At 39.3% G+C, this 19,648-nt stretch overlaps 1 protein-coding gene across 1 annotated transcript in view; it reads left to right on the top strand.

The window, feature by feature from the left end:
* LOC118816104 (nesprin-2) overlaps positions 1 to 19,648 on the top strand; it is a 129,373-nt gene that overhangs the window by 87,876 nt on the left and 21,849 nt on the right. Inside the window, 17 exon segments of the mRNA XM_036582614.1 lie at positions 171 to 353; positions 801 to 947; positions 1,587 to 1,763; positions 2,249 to 2,404; positions 2,541 to 2,696; positions 4,655 to 4,825; positions 5,508 to 5,641; positions 7,806 to 8,010; positions 8,713 to 8,895; positions 10,482 to 10,595; positions 10,740 to 10,894; positions 11,110 to 11,257; positions 11,505 to 11,599; positions 12,894 to 13,125; positions 13,262 to 13,456; positions 17,150 to 17,263; positions 18,386 to 18,541. Of these exon segments, the coding sequence (XP_036438507.1) occupies positions 171 to 353; positions 801 to 947; positions 1,587 to 1,763; positions 2,249 to 2,404; positions 2,541 to 2,696; positions 4,655 to 4,825; positions 5,508 to 5,641; positions 7,806 to 8,010; positions 8,713 to 8,895; positions 10,482 to 10,595; positions 10,740 to 10,894; positions 11,110 to 11,257; positions 11,505 to 11,599; positions 12,894 to 13,125; positions 13,262 to 13,456; positions 17,150 to 17,263; positions 18,386 to 18,541 (2,721 nt within the window).

The following is a 19,648-nucleotide window of genomic DNA, read 5'->3' as shown; positions in this document are numbered from 1 at the left end:
TAACGTTTGCTTCTTTACTTTTTTCACCAGAGCTGCAAAGCTAATATAAATTGGCAATATTAAAGCACATTTGATAGTGATTCTTTGCTTCTTGATTCAATTTATTTATTTTGCAGAACTGTTGTTTAAATTCCTTAATTTGAAATGGCTTTAAATGTCATGTGTTGTAGGAGTTCTGTAGGGAGTTGGAGAGCAAGTCTGTGCAGAAAGCTGCTGCAGTAAGAGCAGGTACTCAGATCCTGCAGCTGTCAGACAGTAATGCTCCTGAACTGCACAAACATTTAACTCAGCTTGAGCAAGACTGGACAGAACTCAGTAACACTCTCCCCTCTGTTCAGTACACACTGCAGCAGGTAGGTCTCTCTCTCTCCCTCTGTCTTTTTCTCTCTCTCTCCCTTTCTCTCTCTCTCTCTCTCTCTCTCTCTCTTTCTCTCTCTCTCTCTCTCTCTCTCTCTTTCTATGTCTTGTGCTCTCTTGCTCTGTCTGCCTCTTTCTTTCTCGCTTGCCCTTTCTCTCACATGCTCTCTCTCCCTATATCTCTCTCGGTCTCTCACACACTTTCTCTCTTCCTCAATTTCACCCAATGCAAGATGTCTGTTTTCTCTCTCTCTCTCTCTCTCTCTCTCTCTCTCTCTCTCTCTCTCTCTCTCTCTCTCTCTCTCCCTCTCTCTCCCGCTTTGTTTATGTGCTGTTAATTAAAAGTGTTATCTTCACTCCAAAAAACACTCACATCAAAGTCAAATGAATCGAATGGTATTATTGCTGCTTTTAAAAGCATTCTCTTTGTGCCCCTACACTAGCTGTTGGCAGGCCTGGACCATGGTGAGGTCATGGCTGAGCTGACCTCCTGGCTGGAGCACATGGAGGGCAGACTGGAGGAGGAGAGCTCCAGAGAGCACCACGTCCTGAATTGCTCTGAGCTCACCACGCTTCTACAGCAGCTAAAGGTATGACTCTCCTTCTCATTCACAACCCACTCCTTCTTTCTTTTACTCCACTTCACAATGACTGTTTTCCAGTTCATTCAGTGTTCCTTTGTTAGCAAATGGAATCAGTACAGTTTAGTAGCACACATAGAGAAGCAGAATAATGGAGTGGTGAGGTTAAGTTGATCATTTGGCAAAAAGACAAATGTGCTCTTACAAAACAAGTTAAAAATCTGATCTCACATAGCTAAAATCATAGTAGCAGCTATTTTAAAGTCTGAATTTTGTTTGTGCTTTTGTCCATTTTTATACATAACAGTATATCACACAGTGCCAGAAACCACATTAGCAAGTCTATTTGAGATTACTTAATAAGTCATGGTTTTAGGCAAGCATGTAATGATGTAGGTACACAGTTTGACAGTGCTATTTAGTGTCATGCAAGCTTCTATTACTTGGTAGCTTCATTAGTGCTTGAGCTCCAGTACCAAACTACAGAAGCAAGCTTCAGGAAACAATCATATCTTGACTGGTTAACAATATTTGGGATAAGGGAAAAATTCTGTTAATTAAATTGTTTGCTTATCGTGCCTTAAATGTAGAATAAAATTATAATATTATCATACAATAATAAAAAATATATTTCTTGATTTTCATAAGGACTGTAAAGCAGAAGTTACCAGCCGGCAACAATGTGTAGACTTCCTCAGCCAGTCTGTTGAGGAGGTGGGCTTTCTGGATGACCCGGGCAGTCGTAAAGAGCGTTTGCGCCTCGCTGAGCAACTGGGGGACCTTAATCTCCGCTGGATCCTCCTGCAGAGGACGATTGACAGCCAAGTAGGTGGCTGCTACTGTAACCACAAACTTGTCACATGATATTCATTTACAGAAACAAAGTACCACGTGTAAAGAGAATCTGCAAGGATTTATGCATTACTTACTACAGTACCCAGCTTGCATAGCGCACACACTTTATTCAACTATTGGCAAGTGATATTTGACCTCTGTGATGTATCCACCACAAAGCCGTTGTATTTCTACAAACGTTACTGCCTTTAAGATACAAGAGTTTTCCTAATCTTTAAACTAGAAAATCTAGCTCTAGAGGCTACCATGGCACAACTATAGTGACATGTAGGCATGTTTGCAATTATTGTAGTAATGGTTACATTTTGATAATTAAGTGTTCCTTTAAACAAATACAAAAATAGAGCATGAGGACACATTAAAAGTGCAGCCTTTTTTAAACATTAAGTATACAGAGTTGTGCTTCTGTACTCATGTTAAAACTCTTGGTATAAAACCATGCTGTTTATCTACAGATACATGAAATGCAGCACAAAAAGCAGGACTGCAAGAAAAGAGAGGGGCATCTGCAGCAACTGCGCAGCTGGATCTCAGAACAACAAGAAAGGATGAGAGTTAATGAGAGGCCAGCAAGCTGGACACAGATAGAGCAAGCCTTAAGGGATTATAAGGTCTGTATTTGAACTTTTATAACAAGAATAATGACTAGAGCATTGGTATTTTTAAATCAATATTAGATCATTAAAATGTACATGTGTTTCTTGAAGTAAGGGGACAGTTAGGAAGTTTGTCCTTGTTTACTTGCAGGAGGAGGAGGAGAAGCTGAATTTGACATCAGCTGAGCTGCTGCAGTTGAGAACTCTTCACCTGCTGGGCCAAAAAGATGGGCAGCACCCCATGGATCAGGCATTCAACTTGGAGGTGGAGAGCACCATTCAGCTGTGCCAATCTTTGAGGCAGCAGGTAGTTTTTCATTTTGACACACATCACCTTGAAACCACAAAAGAGTCTTAGTCCTGACACTGGATGTGGGCTGGGCAGCTCTGGTCCTGAAGGGCTGATCTTCTTGCACAGTTGCTAAATCTGGTAATAGATATCTGGGTTAAATCTCTGTAGCCCTCCAGGTCCAGAGTTGCCTACCCATAGGCTTTTGCGAAGAGGTGTCAATGTTTGATTTTAAACCAAGTCTGTGGTCCTCTGTATCTGGCACTCTCAAAAATGATTAATGGTGAATGGTTGAATGAATGAGTAAATGAATGGTTAATTATGGTTAATGGTTAATTAGCACACATTTAGTGTTTTCACTATTGTAACACCGTTTGTGTCAGGCACAAGAACACAAATTTTTAAGCTTTATTGCCAACGATAAAACATGGATATTTCTGTTGTTTAGTCTGTTCTTCTTCTTTATAATGTGATTTCTCAAAGCTTCTACTGCATTTATTTGATGTCAAAATCAAATCAATGTCCTCGCTCGGAAAAGGGTCTGAAGCACGACTGATGTTACAAAATGTTCTTGTGTATATTTCCCTGGAGAGGTCTCCAAACCCCCAAAACTTACATAGTGCAGCTGTAAACAAATCAGTAATAATCACTGATCCGAACTGCTCTCTGAATGAGCTTGTGTGTTAATTTGGAAGAAAATCACAGTGCATGCAACAATAAAGGAAGCCTCTTGCATCTTTTGTGTAGTGATAGAAACACAATATCACATAGAAAGCACTGATTCTGTATGTTTATTCATTTTTGATGTGGCCCATGTGCACCTTAACTCTTCTGATAGAAGATTACATTGAGGGGCCATCACCAGATTCTCAGACTGGATTGAATTCGTTCAGAACCATTAGCCGACTGTGTTTTGCACACATTTAACCCATCCGTGCAGTGAAACACCCACATACATGCACACTAGTGAACACACACACTAGGGGGCGGTGAGCACACTTGCCCGGTATGGTGGGCAGCCCTATCCACGGCGCCCGGGGAGCAGTTGGGGGTTAGATGCCTTGCTCAAGGGCCCTTCAGTCATGTACTGTCGGCCAAGGGGATCGAACCGGCGACCTTCCGGTCACAAGGCTGGTTCCCTAACCTCCAGCCCATGACATTGCTGGTGAGATGCTTAATTTGATGGAATTAATTAGAACAAATCTGTTATTTTATATTTCTGTGTTATAAGTAATACAGTGCTTTCTGTGTTATGAGAAACACAGAAATGTGTTGTAACACAAAAACTTGTTGTTTTTAACAGGACACACAACACTATTGTTTTTAACAGATCTGTTTTGAGAGTGTGTGGGTGAGGCTGCTTGACTCTCAGTATCATAGTGATTTAGTCAGAGTGGAATTGTCACAATCTGTTCGAAGCATGTTGAGACATTTGACAATGCTTTGTGAGTTGCAGTTTAGGTTCGATATATGGCCTATGTGGACTAAGGAGTGAACAATATATTTCGAAATTTTAACAATGTTTACATACTACATTAATCTCTTTTATGGGCCCTTTCATTTTTTTTCTAGTAGTTTGTTTTACTTATTTTAAGTAATTTTATGAAGTGAAATTGTCTCAAATATTGGCAGATAATTTTGCTTGTTTTAGGAAATGTGCTTGAAACAAGTAAAACTGCAATTGCTAGAACAATAAAATAAAAAATAATAATGCAGAATCACACAAGTTATTTTTGAAATGTATATGTATAAGTTATTTAACATCAACACATACTTTATATCTAACTTGAGTTTTCATGGGACAGTTAACTCTTGGGTGCCCTACATGGCTGCCTTCCTGTGCCCAGTGCACAGACTGCCCCTGTGAGTTCTGGTCATTACCAGAGTACTGAAAATGAGTAAATTAGCTGAACAGCATAAACATAGAAATGGTTTCTTCTATGGCCAGTCCTGCCACATGATCTGTCCTGTTCCAGATGTGTACTGTACAGGCTAATCTGGTCATGCTGAAGGAGCAGTGGACACACTTTGACACTGAGCTGAGGGATGCAGCTCTGCACACAGCAAGCATGAGCTATAAGCTTGAGTCCAGCAAAACCCCACTGTTTTCACTCCAGCAGAGCAAAGAACATGTTGAAGAACTCCAGGTGAGAACTTACAGTTCATTACAATGCAGTTCAGTGGACAATGACTTGGTTTGGCCTTCTGCCTTGTAATTTGTTGTCACGTGGTTAACCCTTTAAACTGTAAGCACCTACAGTTAAAGTGGGCTCAGACTCATAACTTGACATATTACATATTGCAGATCTGTATTGCAGTTTTTAGGAAAATTTTTCACTTAGATGGTCTTGGATTTTAACATACAGTTAGGTGTCGTTTTTAGAAAACAATTCATCAGTGCAAGTTACTTTGTATATTTTTGATGTTTATTATATTATCACCTCAAATTTGGTCTTATGTTACATTTGAAGGGGCATTAAAAAGTTTGCCATTTAAAACATTTTGCCTCCCTGTGTTAGTTTCATAGTAGTTACCACATAATATGTAGTAATTACTGGGTAATAACCATTTAATGTAATAGACAAAATATAAGCTTGCAGTTTAAGGGTTTTAAGAGGAAGTAGACTGGTCCACACATTGTACGACTGGAAGAATGGCTATAGAATAATAAGGAAAAAGAGTAATTAGGAATAGTAATTAAGTCCAGCGAGCATGACTACTTTCCTGTTATAGGGATGAAGTGATGTTTAAAATATTATGCTTTAGAGACTCATATGTCTCTCTAAATATTGTTTATTGTTGTGGTATAAAACTACTTCTTGTCCACAGGAGCTTCAGATGGAGCTAGAAAGGTCAGAAGAGGCTTGGACCAAATTATCTAGTTTTTGCTCAGACCTGAAAGGCAAAATCCACCCTGATGCAGCTCTAGTTCGGTCTGATAGCCTGGACAGGGAGAAAACACGGTCAGTAAGCCAGTTCTACAGCACAGTACCTTCTACTTTCAATGTTAAATGTTGTTTCCCCTGTTTTTATGTTTCATGCCCGTGCATGATCAATGATGGTATGAGACAGTAGAATGAACATATCAGTAAATTATATACGATCAAACAAAGTGAACATATGAAACATACATTGGACATATCAGTGCTACATTTCCACCACAAGCACGTGCATATTAATATTTTTCCAATATGTTAAACTTAGCATATTAATAGAACTTGTGCATTAAAATTCGCAAGAAAATGCAATAATTCAGTTTGTTTCCTGGAGAGATGTGTTAATCTTTTTTTCTCTTAATCAACCAAACATGTAATTTGACTGGGAGTGTTCAAACCTTTACATACAACTGTAGAATAGATATGTAAGTCATAGATATAGATATGTCATATACACACATGGCTGCTGTTGACCCTTATTTGACCCTCAGCAGTTTTGTTGTACTATTTCTTTATACTGTACTATTCAAAAGTAATTACATAATTATGGATTTACTACATTGAGTTGCTCAGTGAATTACATTTATGCACCCTTTATCAACATTTTCCATTCTGCACTGTTTATTTTGATATAAAAAAATGTCAAAAACATGGAAAAGATGTAAAGAATAGTTTATCTTTCTGCAAGACAAGGCTATATGCACAACACTAAATTTCTTGCATTCAAATCATGATAAAGTATCCTTATCCTTCTAATTATGAACGCAAATATGGTATTGCTTTAAGTTTAAACTTTCAAAAAAACAATTTTCCACTGGGTTTCATGAGTATTGAGTGAAAAGTAATACATATTGGATAACATGCTTTTGTTATTGGCAGCAACACCTGGGACTTCTAAAGGTTAAAAGAAAGTTCTCTGTAGTTACTCTTCTGAGTGTTTACTTCTTCCTGGCCTGGCCCACTTATCTATGTTTCTGTAGCTCATTCACACTTTCACTCAGCTGCTGTGGAGAGTTTCTGTCCGCAGTGATTAAAAGAGGTTGTGGGAGATGCTGATTCCTGGAAGCATTAAATCAAGAGGCACTGACTTACGCAAAAACACTGTCTGTTCGCTTTCAGAATTGGCTGAGTTAGGAGGTACCAGAACTGAGCATGCACTCAAAGTCAGTGCAGCTGTGTATCTGTGTTCTGTTTGATAAAAGCACTTTTTTCTTTTCCACACTTCCTTTTATTCTTTGGCCTGGTGAACACAATGTCCATTATTTCCATAAACAATCTAAAGATTGACTCATCAGACCACAATACGTGATTCCACCGTGCTTCGGATGATTTCCTCATTCAGCTTTTGCTGTGCACAATTCAGTCTTAATTGGTTTTGTGGATGCAGCAACAAATGTTGTTCATTAACTATGGTTTGTTGAAGTATCCCTGAACCCATTGGTCATGTCCATCACAAAACCGTTTTTAAATGCAGTGCAGTCTGAGGGATCGAAGGTCACAGGCATTCAGTTGTTGTTTTCGGCCTTGCCCTTTACACACAGACATTTCTTCAGATTCTTTGAATCTTTTAATGATATTATGCGCTCTAGAGAATGTATCATTTAGATAACAATTCGTCTTTTACTTTTTTTAAAAATGTGTTATTACTCAAAAAACAACACCAAAATATTATATTTAAATTGAAATGTATGTCTTAATGGCTGCACTTCATTTTAATAAACTTACAAAAGACAAATAATAGTAAAATAGAAATATTTACAAGTTATACTGAGAAAGGATTAACACAGACTTGACTTGAAATGTCCAATATTCATTAAATAAATTGTTATTGTGATTAAATTAATAACTTAGTTATATTTACTAACTTAATTAAATGTATTATTACTAGTAGTAGTAGTAGTATTATAGCATTCAATATTTCATTGCATAATTAACACAGGTACAATGCACTGTAAGGATTTCTCACTGGAGTGAAGTGAAGTATGTTGATGCTTTTTGATAAGGCTGTTGGTAAATGTCTCTTTTCGGCTTCAGAGTGAACTCGATCTTTCAACAAGCATATTATTTCATAGATGATTTTCTTTTATGTGAGTTTTTTTGTGGAGGTCAGAGAAGAGTAATGAGATGTTATTAGTCTGAGTACTGACAAAAGTATGTTTTCCAAATATTTGTGGGTGTATATGTGTATCAGGTGGACGGTGGTGGTCCAGGATGTGGGTGCGGAGCTACAGAAGGCTCAAAGTGCGCTGCATCTCTGGCAGGACTACAGGCTGCTCCATGGAGACTGCTCTGGGCACTTGAGCCGCCAATGGCAGCAGTATGAAGCGCTCCTCAGCCCCCTGGCCGAAGAGGAGAACAGCACAGAGCTGCTTCACGGCAGGCTCAGCAGCATCAGCGTGAGTGATTCAACAGCACTTACTCAGCAGACAAGCCAGGAAAATGTCTCATGCTGGATAGAAATATTAAAATATAATTGTTTGGAAAACAGAAGCTGTTTCATGCTGCTTAATAGGTACCAATAGGTACGATGATGCTAATAGGATACGACCTCATCGCAGCAGGTAATGTGTATTAATTGCCAGACTATCATATGTAACCCATATAAAGCAGTTTCAAATGAGAGAGCTTTGGGGGATGTGGTGTATTACTCTAATAAGGACTGTGTTGCTTTTCAAACTCAGGGAACATTGAGTTCTGAGTTAGCGCATGGCATCTCTCAGAGGGCTAAAAATACCTTCAGGTGCTTATGCTCTGCTTCTCTGGAGCTAAGCCTGCGTAGCCCCCTGCTTTTCTTCCACAAAGAGAGAGAGATTAGTTTAATGCCCAGCTTTTACTTCACTATGTACATCATGATTAATACCACAAAAAACAGCATCTAACAAGCAGGCTGATGACGCAAAGATGAACACTGTATTTTTAAGGATGAAGGTTCTAATTGAGACCTATCTGTGGATTTCAGTCACAGAATGACCATGTTATGAAGTGGGAATCAAGGCAAATACTCATCTGTGCTTCTTTCCCTTTCCCTCTCTCTCTTGCTCTTGCTCTCGTTCCCTCTTATTTCAATGAATTACAACTCCTGTGTGTCACTTTACCAGGTTTTGGAGAATGAAATGGAAGCCTTGCAGAACAATGTTGCAGATGTATTGGTGGTCTCTAAGCCTCTCATTGCACAGATGGAGTCCCATGCAGCCCCTGTGATCCAGACAGAGACCAGGCTGCTCTCACGTGATCTTGTGCGTCTGGGCCAGGCATTGGTTAGAAGAAGGGTAGAGCTCCAGGTGACAGTTTTAGAAATAATTACAAACTTATTAGTGATTGATTTCTGAGATCTGAATATTGCAAATAATTTAAACCTTATATGTAATTGAAAATAGTACAAAGACAACGTATCAGATGTTGAAACCAAGAAATTTGATTGCTTTCTGAAAAATATATACCCATTTTGAATTTGATGCCAGCAACAAAAGTTGGGACAAGGGCATGTTTATCGCTCTGTTGCATCACCTCTTCTTTTAACAACCCTCTATCAGCGTTTGAAAACTGAGTAGACAAATTGCTGTAGTTTTTAAAGTGAAATGTTTTCACTTTATAAGATTTCAGCTGCTTAGCCGTTCAGGGTCTCCTTTGTCATATTTTTCACTTCATAATGCATAAAATGTTTTAAATGGGTAACAGATCTGGACTGCAGGTAGGCCAGTTTACCACTTTTACCACAGAGCACAGGGATGGGGGCATGTTTACCACCCATTGTTTCGTTACCTCTTCTTTTAACAACTCTCTGTAAGTGTTTATGAACTGAGGAGACACTGCTGTAGTTTTGAAAGTGAAAGATTTTCCCATTCTTGTTTGATATAGGATTCCAGCTGCTCAACAGTTCGCGGGCTCCTTTGTTGTATTTTTCATTTCATAACCCTTCAAATGTTTTTAGTGGTGACAGGTCTGGACTGCAGACAGACCAGTTTAGCACCCAGACTCTTTTAATATGGAGCCATGCTGTTGTATTACATGCAGAATGTGGTTTGGCATTGTGTTGCTGAAATAAGCAAGGCCTTCCCTGAAAAAGACGTAATCTGGATGGCAGCATAAGTTTGCTCCAAAACCTGTAAAATATCATTCAGGATTAATGGTGCCTTCATAAATGTGCAGGTCACCCATGGCTAGTATACCACTCCCAATACCATTGTGGAAACTAGCTTTTGAACTGTGTGCTGATAACAAGCCAGCTGATCCCTCTCCTCTTTAGCCCAGAGGATGCAGTGTCCATGATTTCCAAAAGAATTTCAGAGTGATTCGTCAGACCACAGGACACTTTTCCACGTCGCTTCAGTCCATCTTAAATGAGCTCGGGCCCAGAGAAAAAGGCAGAGTTTTGGATCTTGTTTTTGTATGGTTTCTTCTTTGCACGGTAGAGTTTTAACTTGCATTTGTGGTGCAGCGACAAACTTTATTCACAGACAGTGATTTTCATAAGTAAAGAGATTTCTCTAGATTCTCCAGAAGTGAAGCCCTCCACATCTTTCCTTCTGAAAGACTCTGTGGGATGCTCTTTTTATACCCAGTTATGTTATTGACTTTGCCAGTTAACCTAATTAGTTGTGAGATGTTTCACCATGTTTTCAGCATTACACATCTGTACCAGTCTTTTGTTGCCCCTGTCCCAGCTTTTATGAAACGTGTTGCTGGCATCAAATTCGAAATGGTCTCAGTTTGAACATTTGATATGTTGTCTGTGTACTATTTTTAATTAAATATAAGGTCTAAATGATTTGCAGATCATTGTATTCTGTTTTTATTTACATTTTGCACAGCATCCCAACTTTTTTGGAAATGGGGTTGTAACTTCGTATGTATTTGTGTTCCATAGGAGGAACTGGAAGACCATGTCAGCTTCAATACTGATTTGGAATCTTTAGAGCAGCATCTGAAAAGCTATGAAAACTTAATAGTCTCCACCACTGCAAGCACAGAGTGCCTAAAGGTAAACCAGTTAATTCCTTGTTTTCTAACCCAAAACAGTATAAATGCCTTATAGTTACTATTATTTTCAGTTAGATAATTGTAGGCTCCCATAAATCGATTCACTCTTTCACATTCTTTTTTCTCTCTTTCTGTGCTTTGTAAGCTGGGTCTTATGGAGCAGAGTGGTCTGACACCTGACCTTGGAGATTTGAATAAACGCAGCCTCACACTGACCCTCAGTGCATGTGAGGCCAAACACCTGCGAGTCCTCAACACACAGTGGGTGCAGGTCTTCTCTCAGGCCACAGCCAAGCACAGGTGCATTATATATCTAGTTTGAATGATCAGTTATTTTGGTCCATTTTCCTTTGCAATATATCACCTGAAGTTCTCATTTGGGACCCACAACTTTTGTTAGTTACCTATGCATAATTTGAGTTGGAGTTGCTGTTTTCACTCACTGAAACAGAGCTGTGATTATGTCCTAGTTTTTGAGGAGTGGTATGTAATAATTTTTGGGGTTCTTTTGTTAGGGGGATGTATAGTGAGGAGTTATGTGCTCAGAGTTTCCAGAAGAAGTGCCAGGCGTGGATGGATTTATTGGAGAATGTGGAGTCCGGCCTGTCCAATGACATTTCTGGAAATCATTCTTCAGTAAGAGAACAACTTTCTCTTCACCAGGTTAGATATCTTTTTTTCGTTTTCCTCTTCTACACAGCACTTTATACTCTCCCCTATGCATACAATACTTAAACTATGAGGACAGACAATTTGCGGCTCCCTTTTGTCATCAAAATTGATTGCTGCAGAAATTTACTCATCAAAGGAAATCCATTTAATCCATGGCAATTTTTGATATGTTCTCAGAAAAAGCCGAATAATGTGAACGCAGATTATGTTAGTATTTTCTTCATGTGCGTCTCTTCAGAAGCTGAAGATGGAAGTTCTCATTGGTCAGCAGCTCCTGGATACTGTGGTCAGTGAAGCTTTGAGACTTCTGGAGAAAGGTCAGATAGTGGACAGGTGAGAAACAGTGAACATAAGGGCTGAACTAACTGAATTTAATCTATAGTTCTTGTTTCACAGTCTTAGAGTAGGTTTTGTGTGCTATGATTAGGAAATGAAAGCATGAGATATTCACTTGAAAGGATGTCATCTGAAGCAATTAAAATAGTGGTTTTCCAGCAGCATTCTTTCCATTGGGGCCTAATAGAGTGATCCAGCTGAGACCATAATTCATGTAGGGGGGGTGCCAGGGAGTTCACCTCTGAAACAGACAAACTTACTCTCAGGAAATGAAGCGATCTGTTCTGCCAACAGAGAAATGAGAAACGGTCATTCTTAATTTTTGTTTTCAGTAATTTGCTGTTGAGAAGCTGCTATAAGATGCGGGTCAGTATTTGTCTGGGGTACAGTAGTAGTGTCTAGGGTACAATACTGAGCAAAGGTCAAACACCATCCTTCATTTATTAAATTTACAGTTAAAACATCATGTACAAATTATTTTTCAGTGTCAGGAAAACATAGAAATTTAAACAGAAGCCTCAACAACTATAATTTTATTATATTAATCGTATTAATTGTATATTTTATTCTATTAATTATCATTTTTCCAGTATTTGGCATGTTCACCTTTGCCTATATTAGAGCTTCCATTCTTTTTTGGAAGTTTTTCAAAAGAATGTGCAGGGATAATTTTTCACGCCTCTGGAGTTCAGTCTCGGAATTGGTTGCATTTACTGCTTCTAATGATCCAAGCAATCCCAAACGCATTCAGTGATTTTGAGGTCTGCGGTGGACAGTCCCTTGTTCTTAGAACACCAGCGGCTTCTTTCAAATTTGTGTCTATTTTATTCTCTCAGTAACAGCTTCTTGACAGCTACACATCCTCTCAGACCCAAAGTCTTAGGTTGTCTTCTCACAGTGGAAGGCTGGACAGAAACACCTGTGGATTTTTTCAGATCTGAACCAAGAGTGGAGCTTGATTTTCTCCTCTCTCTCAAAGATAAAAGCTTTAAGTTCTGTTTATCTGATGGCAACAGTTTTGGTGGTCTACCAGGTCTTGCATAGCTTCAGTTTGGAAAACTTCATTTTTTTCCCTTTGACTTTCCCCTCCCTTACACATATGGATTATCTTATAGCCAATGTGATTAGAAATATCACATGGAAAATGAATTACTTGTACTCAGTGGCAATTTTGATAGGAAATTAAATTGATGAAGGGTGGTCCTTGACTTTTTCACAGTACTGAAGGTGTGTGAATATAACCACATTTACACCATCAAGGGCCTGATCTTGGTTTCTGTGGTGTTTTTAGGAGAGATCTGGTCCTGAGGTTAACCCAATTAAAGGAGCGCTGGCAGGGCACACTATGTAGGGTCCAACAGCGCAGCAGAAGTTTGGAGCAGCTGACAGATAAATGGAGACTCTATAGTACAGACCTGAAAACTCTGTGGAAGCTTCTTAGAGACTTAGAACCTCTCCTGCCCCCTGCTGGCCTGGCGCTTTGCAGCCTTCAGCAGCTCCAACACTCCATTCAGGACTATGAGGTAAGACTATAGAGGAATAAAGAATGAATTTGTTGCATGTGAGATTTAGTCTTGCTTAATCCTTTTGATATATTTTGTTTAATTTTGTTGGCCAAGAATGACATGCACTATAAATTTAAATGCTTTTTTTCCACAGCAGGCTGAGGAACAACTGAGTGTCCATGAAGAACTCTACACCCAGACCATACAGACAGGCAGGCAGATCCTTGTCCTGGCAGATGCCCAGACACAGACCAAGCTGAGTGCTGAGATGGGGGCCTTGAAAGAGGCCTGGGAGCAGAGCCGTGTTCTGGTAGAGAAGAGAAAAGCTCTCACAAAAACTGTCATTCAGGTATATGACCCAAACCTCATGCTTTAGAGATTGTTCTGGTTTTTATTCATCTATTTCAGCAGAAGAGGATACAAACTTAACAGAATTATAGTTTTTAGAGTTAGATGAAGATGTAGAGTTAACTGTGGTTATTCTTCAGCCTGAGTATCAGCAGACATTTTAAACAAAATGCTGGACATGCTGAAATGTGTGGATGCAGACTTATTCGGCAAAAAACGAACCTTTGGTTGCATTTATTTTCATCCTGCTTTTAGAGATTAATTTACAGCTGGATTAAGGATGTTGTGTTGGAACATGGGTTTGTACAGTAAAGGCATAGCATACGAGTTGCGGTGTTAAATAAACTGAACCAAATACATGTTTCACCTTGATGTTGTTTCACAGAAACAAAGGACACATATGTCAGAGCACTTGAGATACACCAAGGCTCACCTTGTCAGGCCTCAAAAGACATGACAAGATCCTCATTAGTGGTGATACCTCTCCCTGCACTGGAAATCCACCACTGAATCCTTTGTTCACCATGCCAAGCCAGTGGTTTGCATGGAGGGCTTGTTTAGCTGCCTTTGACCTACATACTCCAGTGCATTACTCTATTATAGTGTGGCAGTCGGTGGATAGAAGATCAGAAATAATCTTGCCATGATCCACATATGAGGCAGCTGTGTTTTATCATTCTGAGAGACTGGTGGAAATGGGGAGTTACAGATTACTGTAGCAAGCCAACAGTTTAATTAGGAGTGCCGACACACGTTCAAACACAAGCCCTTTAGCTGGGTGAAGTTTAGAGAGACAGAGTGGATGTTCTCTCTAGGCACAATAACCTTTTTCAAATTATTTTTAGAGTATTTTACAAATGTCATTATCATAATATTAATATATTGTAATGCCAGTATTGGCTGTTTTACCACATTGTGCCATTTTTATATGTTTTTCCTCTGTCTGTGACATTTTTCAGAATAGTCTCAAGGTCTCTGCTGTAATTCAGTCTAGGAGAGTGTGGGCCCATTTAATGCTAATGGTGCCTCACACTGCGCTGGAAGACTAACTGCAGAGTTCAGTTCTAACCTCAGTAAATTAGACTTTTATTTCTGTTTAAAGGTTTGTAAGGTCTTAGTTGGAAAAATGCTTCATGCAGTGGTTGATTTCCAGAAGCAAAGTTGGGAAATGCTGTGTAAATCCATTTAAAGTGACATTCATAAGGTGTAAACATGGGAACATTACCACCTCCACTGAACTAGACTTTTGAGGAGTCCCAGTTTCTCTGTATCTTTTAAAAACTTTTTGACCAGTTTTGAAAGCTCTTGTATTTTTTCACTTACTTTCCTTTGACTTTGCTTTCCTTATGCTAATCTTCCTTATACTTATGAATTATGTAATAGCTAATCTCCTTAGAAAAGCCTCCAGAACAGTGAATAATTTACCTAACCTACTTAATGGCCCTTTTGGCTGTAAATTAAATAAATAAAGGGTAGTCTCCAACTTGTGCACAGTGTTGTATGCGGTACATGGCAGGATGGTGTAGTGTGCCGTAGCATGCTGAGATAAGAGGGCTGGTGCAGATTACAGTAATCCTCCTGGTGTGTTAGCACCGTGGAGGACCCAGGCTGTAGAAAAATGAACTTTGACCCCGTTTTCAACTCTAAACATGCTATGTCAGTTTCTCTCTCTTCTATTCTGTTCTCTGCTGAGATCCTTATTGCCTCTCACTGTCTTGACACTTATGATGGCTACCACGTCACAGTCACACCCACACATAGCCAGCTCTGATTGGCTTTTCTGTTTGGGCCAGTGGTTAGCAGGAATGATGACCTCACTTGTGTTGACTGTGTGAGGGAAGAGCATTGACCTGGGGATCACCCCAGTTGTTATAACCTCACAAAAGCAGCACATAACAGCCAGGCAGTGCAACAGAGTCCAAACAGTTCTCTGTGAGCACAGTAAACGGGACATTCCTTGTCTCAATAGTGGGATCGAGTCTGAGAAAACACAGGAGCTTTGGGGTACCTAAAATAGCCACTGCTGGACTGCCCTTCTTGTTAGGATGGTCACAAGTAATTTATCACTCGACTTTATAATGCAACCCCATTTCCAAAAAAGTCGGGATGCTGTATAGAATGCAAATAAAAATAGGATGCAATGATGTGCAAATCATGTAAACCATATTTTTAAAGTAAAATACTACAAAGGCAACATATCAAATGTTGAAACTGAGAAATTTTATTGTTTTTTGAAAAATATATGCCCATTTGGAATTTGATGCCAACGAGACGTCCCAAAAAACAGGGATGGGGGCATGTTTACCACCCATTGTTTCGTTACCTCTTCTTTTAACAACTCTCTGTAAGTGTTTATGAACTGAGGAGACACTGCTGTAGTTTTGAAAGTGAAAGATTTTCCCATTCTTGTTTGATATAGGATTCCAGCTGCTCAACAGTTCGGGGGCTCATTTGTTGTATTTTTCATTTCATAACCCTTCAAATGTTTTTAGTGGTGACAGGTCTGGACTGCAGGCAGGCCAGTTTAGCACCCAGACTCTTTTAATATGGAGCCATGCTGTTGTAATACATGCAGAATGTGGTTTGACATTGTCTTGCTGAAATAAACAAGGCCTTCCATGAAAAAGATGTTGTCTGGATGGCAGCATATGTTGCCAAAACATGTATATATCGATCAGCATTAATGGGGCCTTCACAAATGTGCCAGTCACCCATGCCATGTGCACTAATGCACCCCTATACCATCATGAATACTGGCTTTTGAACTGAGCAATGAACAGTGTGCACTGATAACAAGCTGAGTGGTCTTTAGCCTGAAGGACACAGTGTCCATGATTTAAAAAAGAAATTTCAAATTTTGATTTGTCTGACCACAGGACACTTTTCCACTTCCCCTCAGTCCATTTTAAAAGAGCTCGGGCCCAGAGAAGGTGGCAACATTTCTGGATCCTGTTTATATATGGTTTCTTCTTTGCATTTTAGAGTTTTGCAGTGATGCAGTGATTTCCACTACAGAATCATGTCTGTTTTTAATGCAGTGCTGCCTGAGGGCCCAAAGATCATGGCCAGAAAATACTGGTTGTTGGCCTTGTCCCTTGCATGCAGAGATTTCTCCAGATTTTCTGAATCTTTCAATGGTATTATGTACCATAGATGATGAAAAGCAAAAGTTCTTTGCTTTTTTTACATTGAGAAACATTATTCTTGAGTTGTTGCACTATTTGATCATGCAGTTTTTCACAGTGGTGAAGCCCTCCCCATCTTTACTTCTGAAAGACTCAGCCTCTCTGTGATGCTATTTTTAAACCCAATCATGTTATTGACCTGTTGCTAATTAACCACCAGGTGTTTCTTTTAGCATTACACAACTGTACCAGCCTTTTGTTGTCCGTCTTAACTTTTTTGTGACGTGTTGTTGGCATCAAATTCAAAATGAGCAAATATTTTTCAATAAACAATAAATTTCTCAGTTTCAACATTTCATATGTCTTCGTACTATTTTCAATGAAATATAGGGTTTAAATGATTTGCACATCATTGCATTTTGTTTTTATTTACATTTTGCACAGCGTCCCAACCTTTCTGGAAATGGTGTTGTACATTTCCAATATAGAGCCAATTCTTTTCGTGATGATAAATTCAAACACAAAATACCTTCCACATTAGTAATGTGATTTCTCCTGCTTTGTTACAGAACTGGAATAACTGTGAGACTGGACTTGCTGAGAATGCGCTCAAGCTGAGAGAGATTAACGTCAAACTGAAGCAGCAGGGGGACAACTTAGAGCTTCAAGAGAAGCTCTTGCAGGTACTAAAGGTCTAACTGAAACAATGTAGAACTAATTGGAGATTGCAAGTTTGATTCCTGGCAATGCCACAGCCATCTGTGGACAGACGTCCAGGAGAGCATAATTGGTGGGAAGGATGGCCCTCCCTACCATTCATCAGTGAACGTGATGTATGCGGGCATCTATTAATAAAAATAACAATAACAAAAATATACAGGAGAACAATGAATGAATAAGAGAGCAGTGGACTAAAGCAAAAGCAACAGTGAAGTGAAAACCTCTAGTTCCCCTTGAAACAAGACGTAACAAGCAGTATGACAGTAAGAGGGCTACAATCACTGTTGTTCTCGCTAGATGTCAGTGATGGAAATTGGAAACTGCTTATTTTCATGTTCACCCTGTGTTCACATGATTTTATTTTCAGGTCCATGTTAAATTATTAATGGCCACAAATACATTCTGATTAAGCTTATTTTGTCCACTCATATGGCTGTAACAAAATGCACTTCTTTTTAAATGTAATGAAATCTTTATTTGTGGTCAAATTTGAGCAAAAAAGTCAAATGTGATCAATTGTGATTAACTGCACAAAAATAATACAGTTTATCGCTATTACTTATTTTCATTAATTTAACAGCCCTAGTAAGAACATTTGCATTTCTTATACTTCCATCTGAAGTGGTGCCATTGATGTATTAAATGACCATTAGCACAGTCTGTCTCTAATCAGAAGACACCTGATTTGATGGAATCATGTAGCTTTAAAGCTGAGCTAATCTCGTTTTGGTGCCGTGTTGATCAAGCCATAAAAGGGAGGAGCAAGAACACAATCTGTCAACTGGGAAAACATGGAAACTTTCAACAACACATGAAATCAGTGGTACTACCAACAAGTTGGGGTTCTCCCCCACCTCCCCTACTGGGCTATTATGGATGTAATCCTCCCCCCTCCCCCTCAAAACTCCCCGTTTTGCTCCCCCCTGCCTCCTCCCCTCCCCCGTCACAGCTAGCAGGCCTTAATCCCGCAGGCTAGCGACAGAGTGACAGAGAGAAAGAGAGAGAGAGAGAGAGAGAGAGAGGACTAGGCTTAGTGTGCAGTAGCAGAGGGGTTTTTACTTGGTGCTGGCTGCTGTGTTATGCAGGAGCACAGGGACTCTCTGGAACTGTGGGCAGGAGGACTGAAGGAGCTGGCCACCATGAAGGCGGATGTGTCCCAGTACGTGCTGCCCACGGACGCCGCACTGCTCCAGGGACAGGTGGAGGAACTTCACAGTCAGTGGGAAGAACTTTGCTTGAGGGTGAGTGAAACTGGAAAGAGGGAAATGGAGGGAAAAGGAGGCTGAGGGGCAGGGGGCTGGTATTCAGCTATACAAGGCGTTTGCTGTTGGAGGTGTGGGGGAAGCACTTCACATCACCACATGGGAGAGAAAAAGAATGTTAAAACTGATTGAAATTCAATTCAAGCTTATTGACATTATATGTATCATGAGTGCAAAGTATAACTTGTTTGGCCTGTTCTCAGGTTTATAAGGCAAAAGGTTCAAAATATTTGCAATGTTAGCATTTCACATGCAGTATTACAGTAGCAATTCATAAACTGATGGATGTTGATGATGATTAGAAAGGTGACATAAATGTGTAGGGTGATTTTAGCAGCTTGTGATTTTGGTTGAGCAGCATATGCATTCTACATTTTACTGGTTTTTTGCTTGTAAACAACACTTGAAAACCACCCATTGAAGTAATAATATTTCCATGTTGGAAAGTGTCTAGCTAATGAAAGTCAAAAATGAAAAGTTTTGTTTTTGTCGTCATGTGGAAATGAAGATAAGGAATTATTGTTTTGTTTTGTTCTATTTCTAGAGTAAAACAAATTGTCACTGTCCAAAAAAAAAGAATCTCCAAAATAGTAAATTTACAGGAGAATACAAAAAGGTTTTTAGTTTTAATGTAAGTTAATGTAAACAGAATTATTCCAAGCAATTTTGGAACATTTCTAATGATCTGTTTATTAAGAAATTTTCACAATGTTTTGTGCTCAAATGATGTAGAGCAGTATTTTTTTTTTGGACAGTGACACAATGATTTTAGTCGCTCCTAAAAGAGTAAATACATTCTTAAAATTTTGTTATTTGAAGCATAACTTTGAGAATGTTTAAAATACACAAGTTTTTATGGTCTTTAAGTGCTGACACATGTTTAGATCACTGAGGTAACTTAATCTAAAGTGCAGGTGTCTGTCCAGCTGGGCCATGAAGTTAAATGTCTGAATGGCTCACTGACAGTTGAATGCAAAGGAGACACTTACACAAACTGTAAATAGTTGGATGGAGCAGTTAGCAGAGAAAGAACACAGCATTCAAGAGGCCTCCAGTGATCTATAGAGCCTCTCATTAGATAACACA

This window comes from Colossoma macropomum, unplaced genomic scaffold (assembly GCF_904425465.1).
Source record: "Colossoma macropomum unplaced genomic scaffold, Colossoma_macropomum, whole genome shotgun sequence".
NCBI classification, from domain to species: Eukaryota; Metazoa; Chordata; class Actinopteri; order Characiformes; family Serrasalmidae; genus Colossoma; species Colossoma macropomum.
The sequence above is the reverse complement of the archived record's forward strand: the minus strand, read 5'-3'. Positions and strand labels throughout refer to the sequence as shown.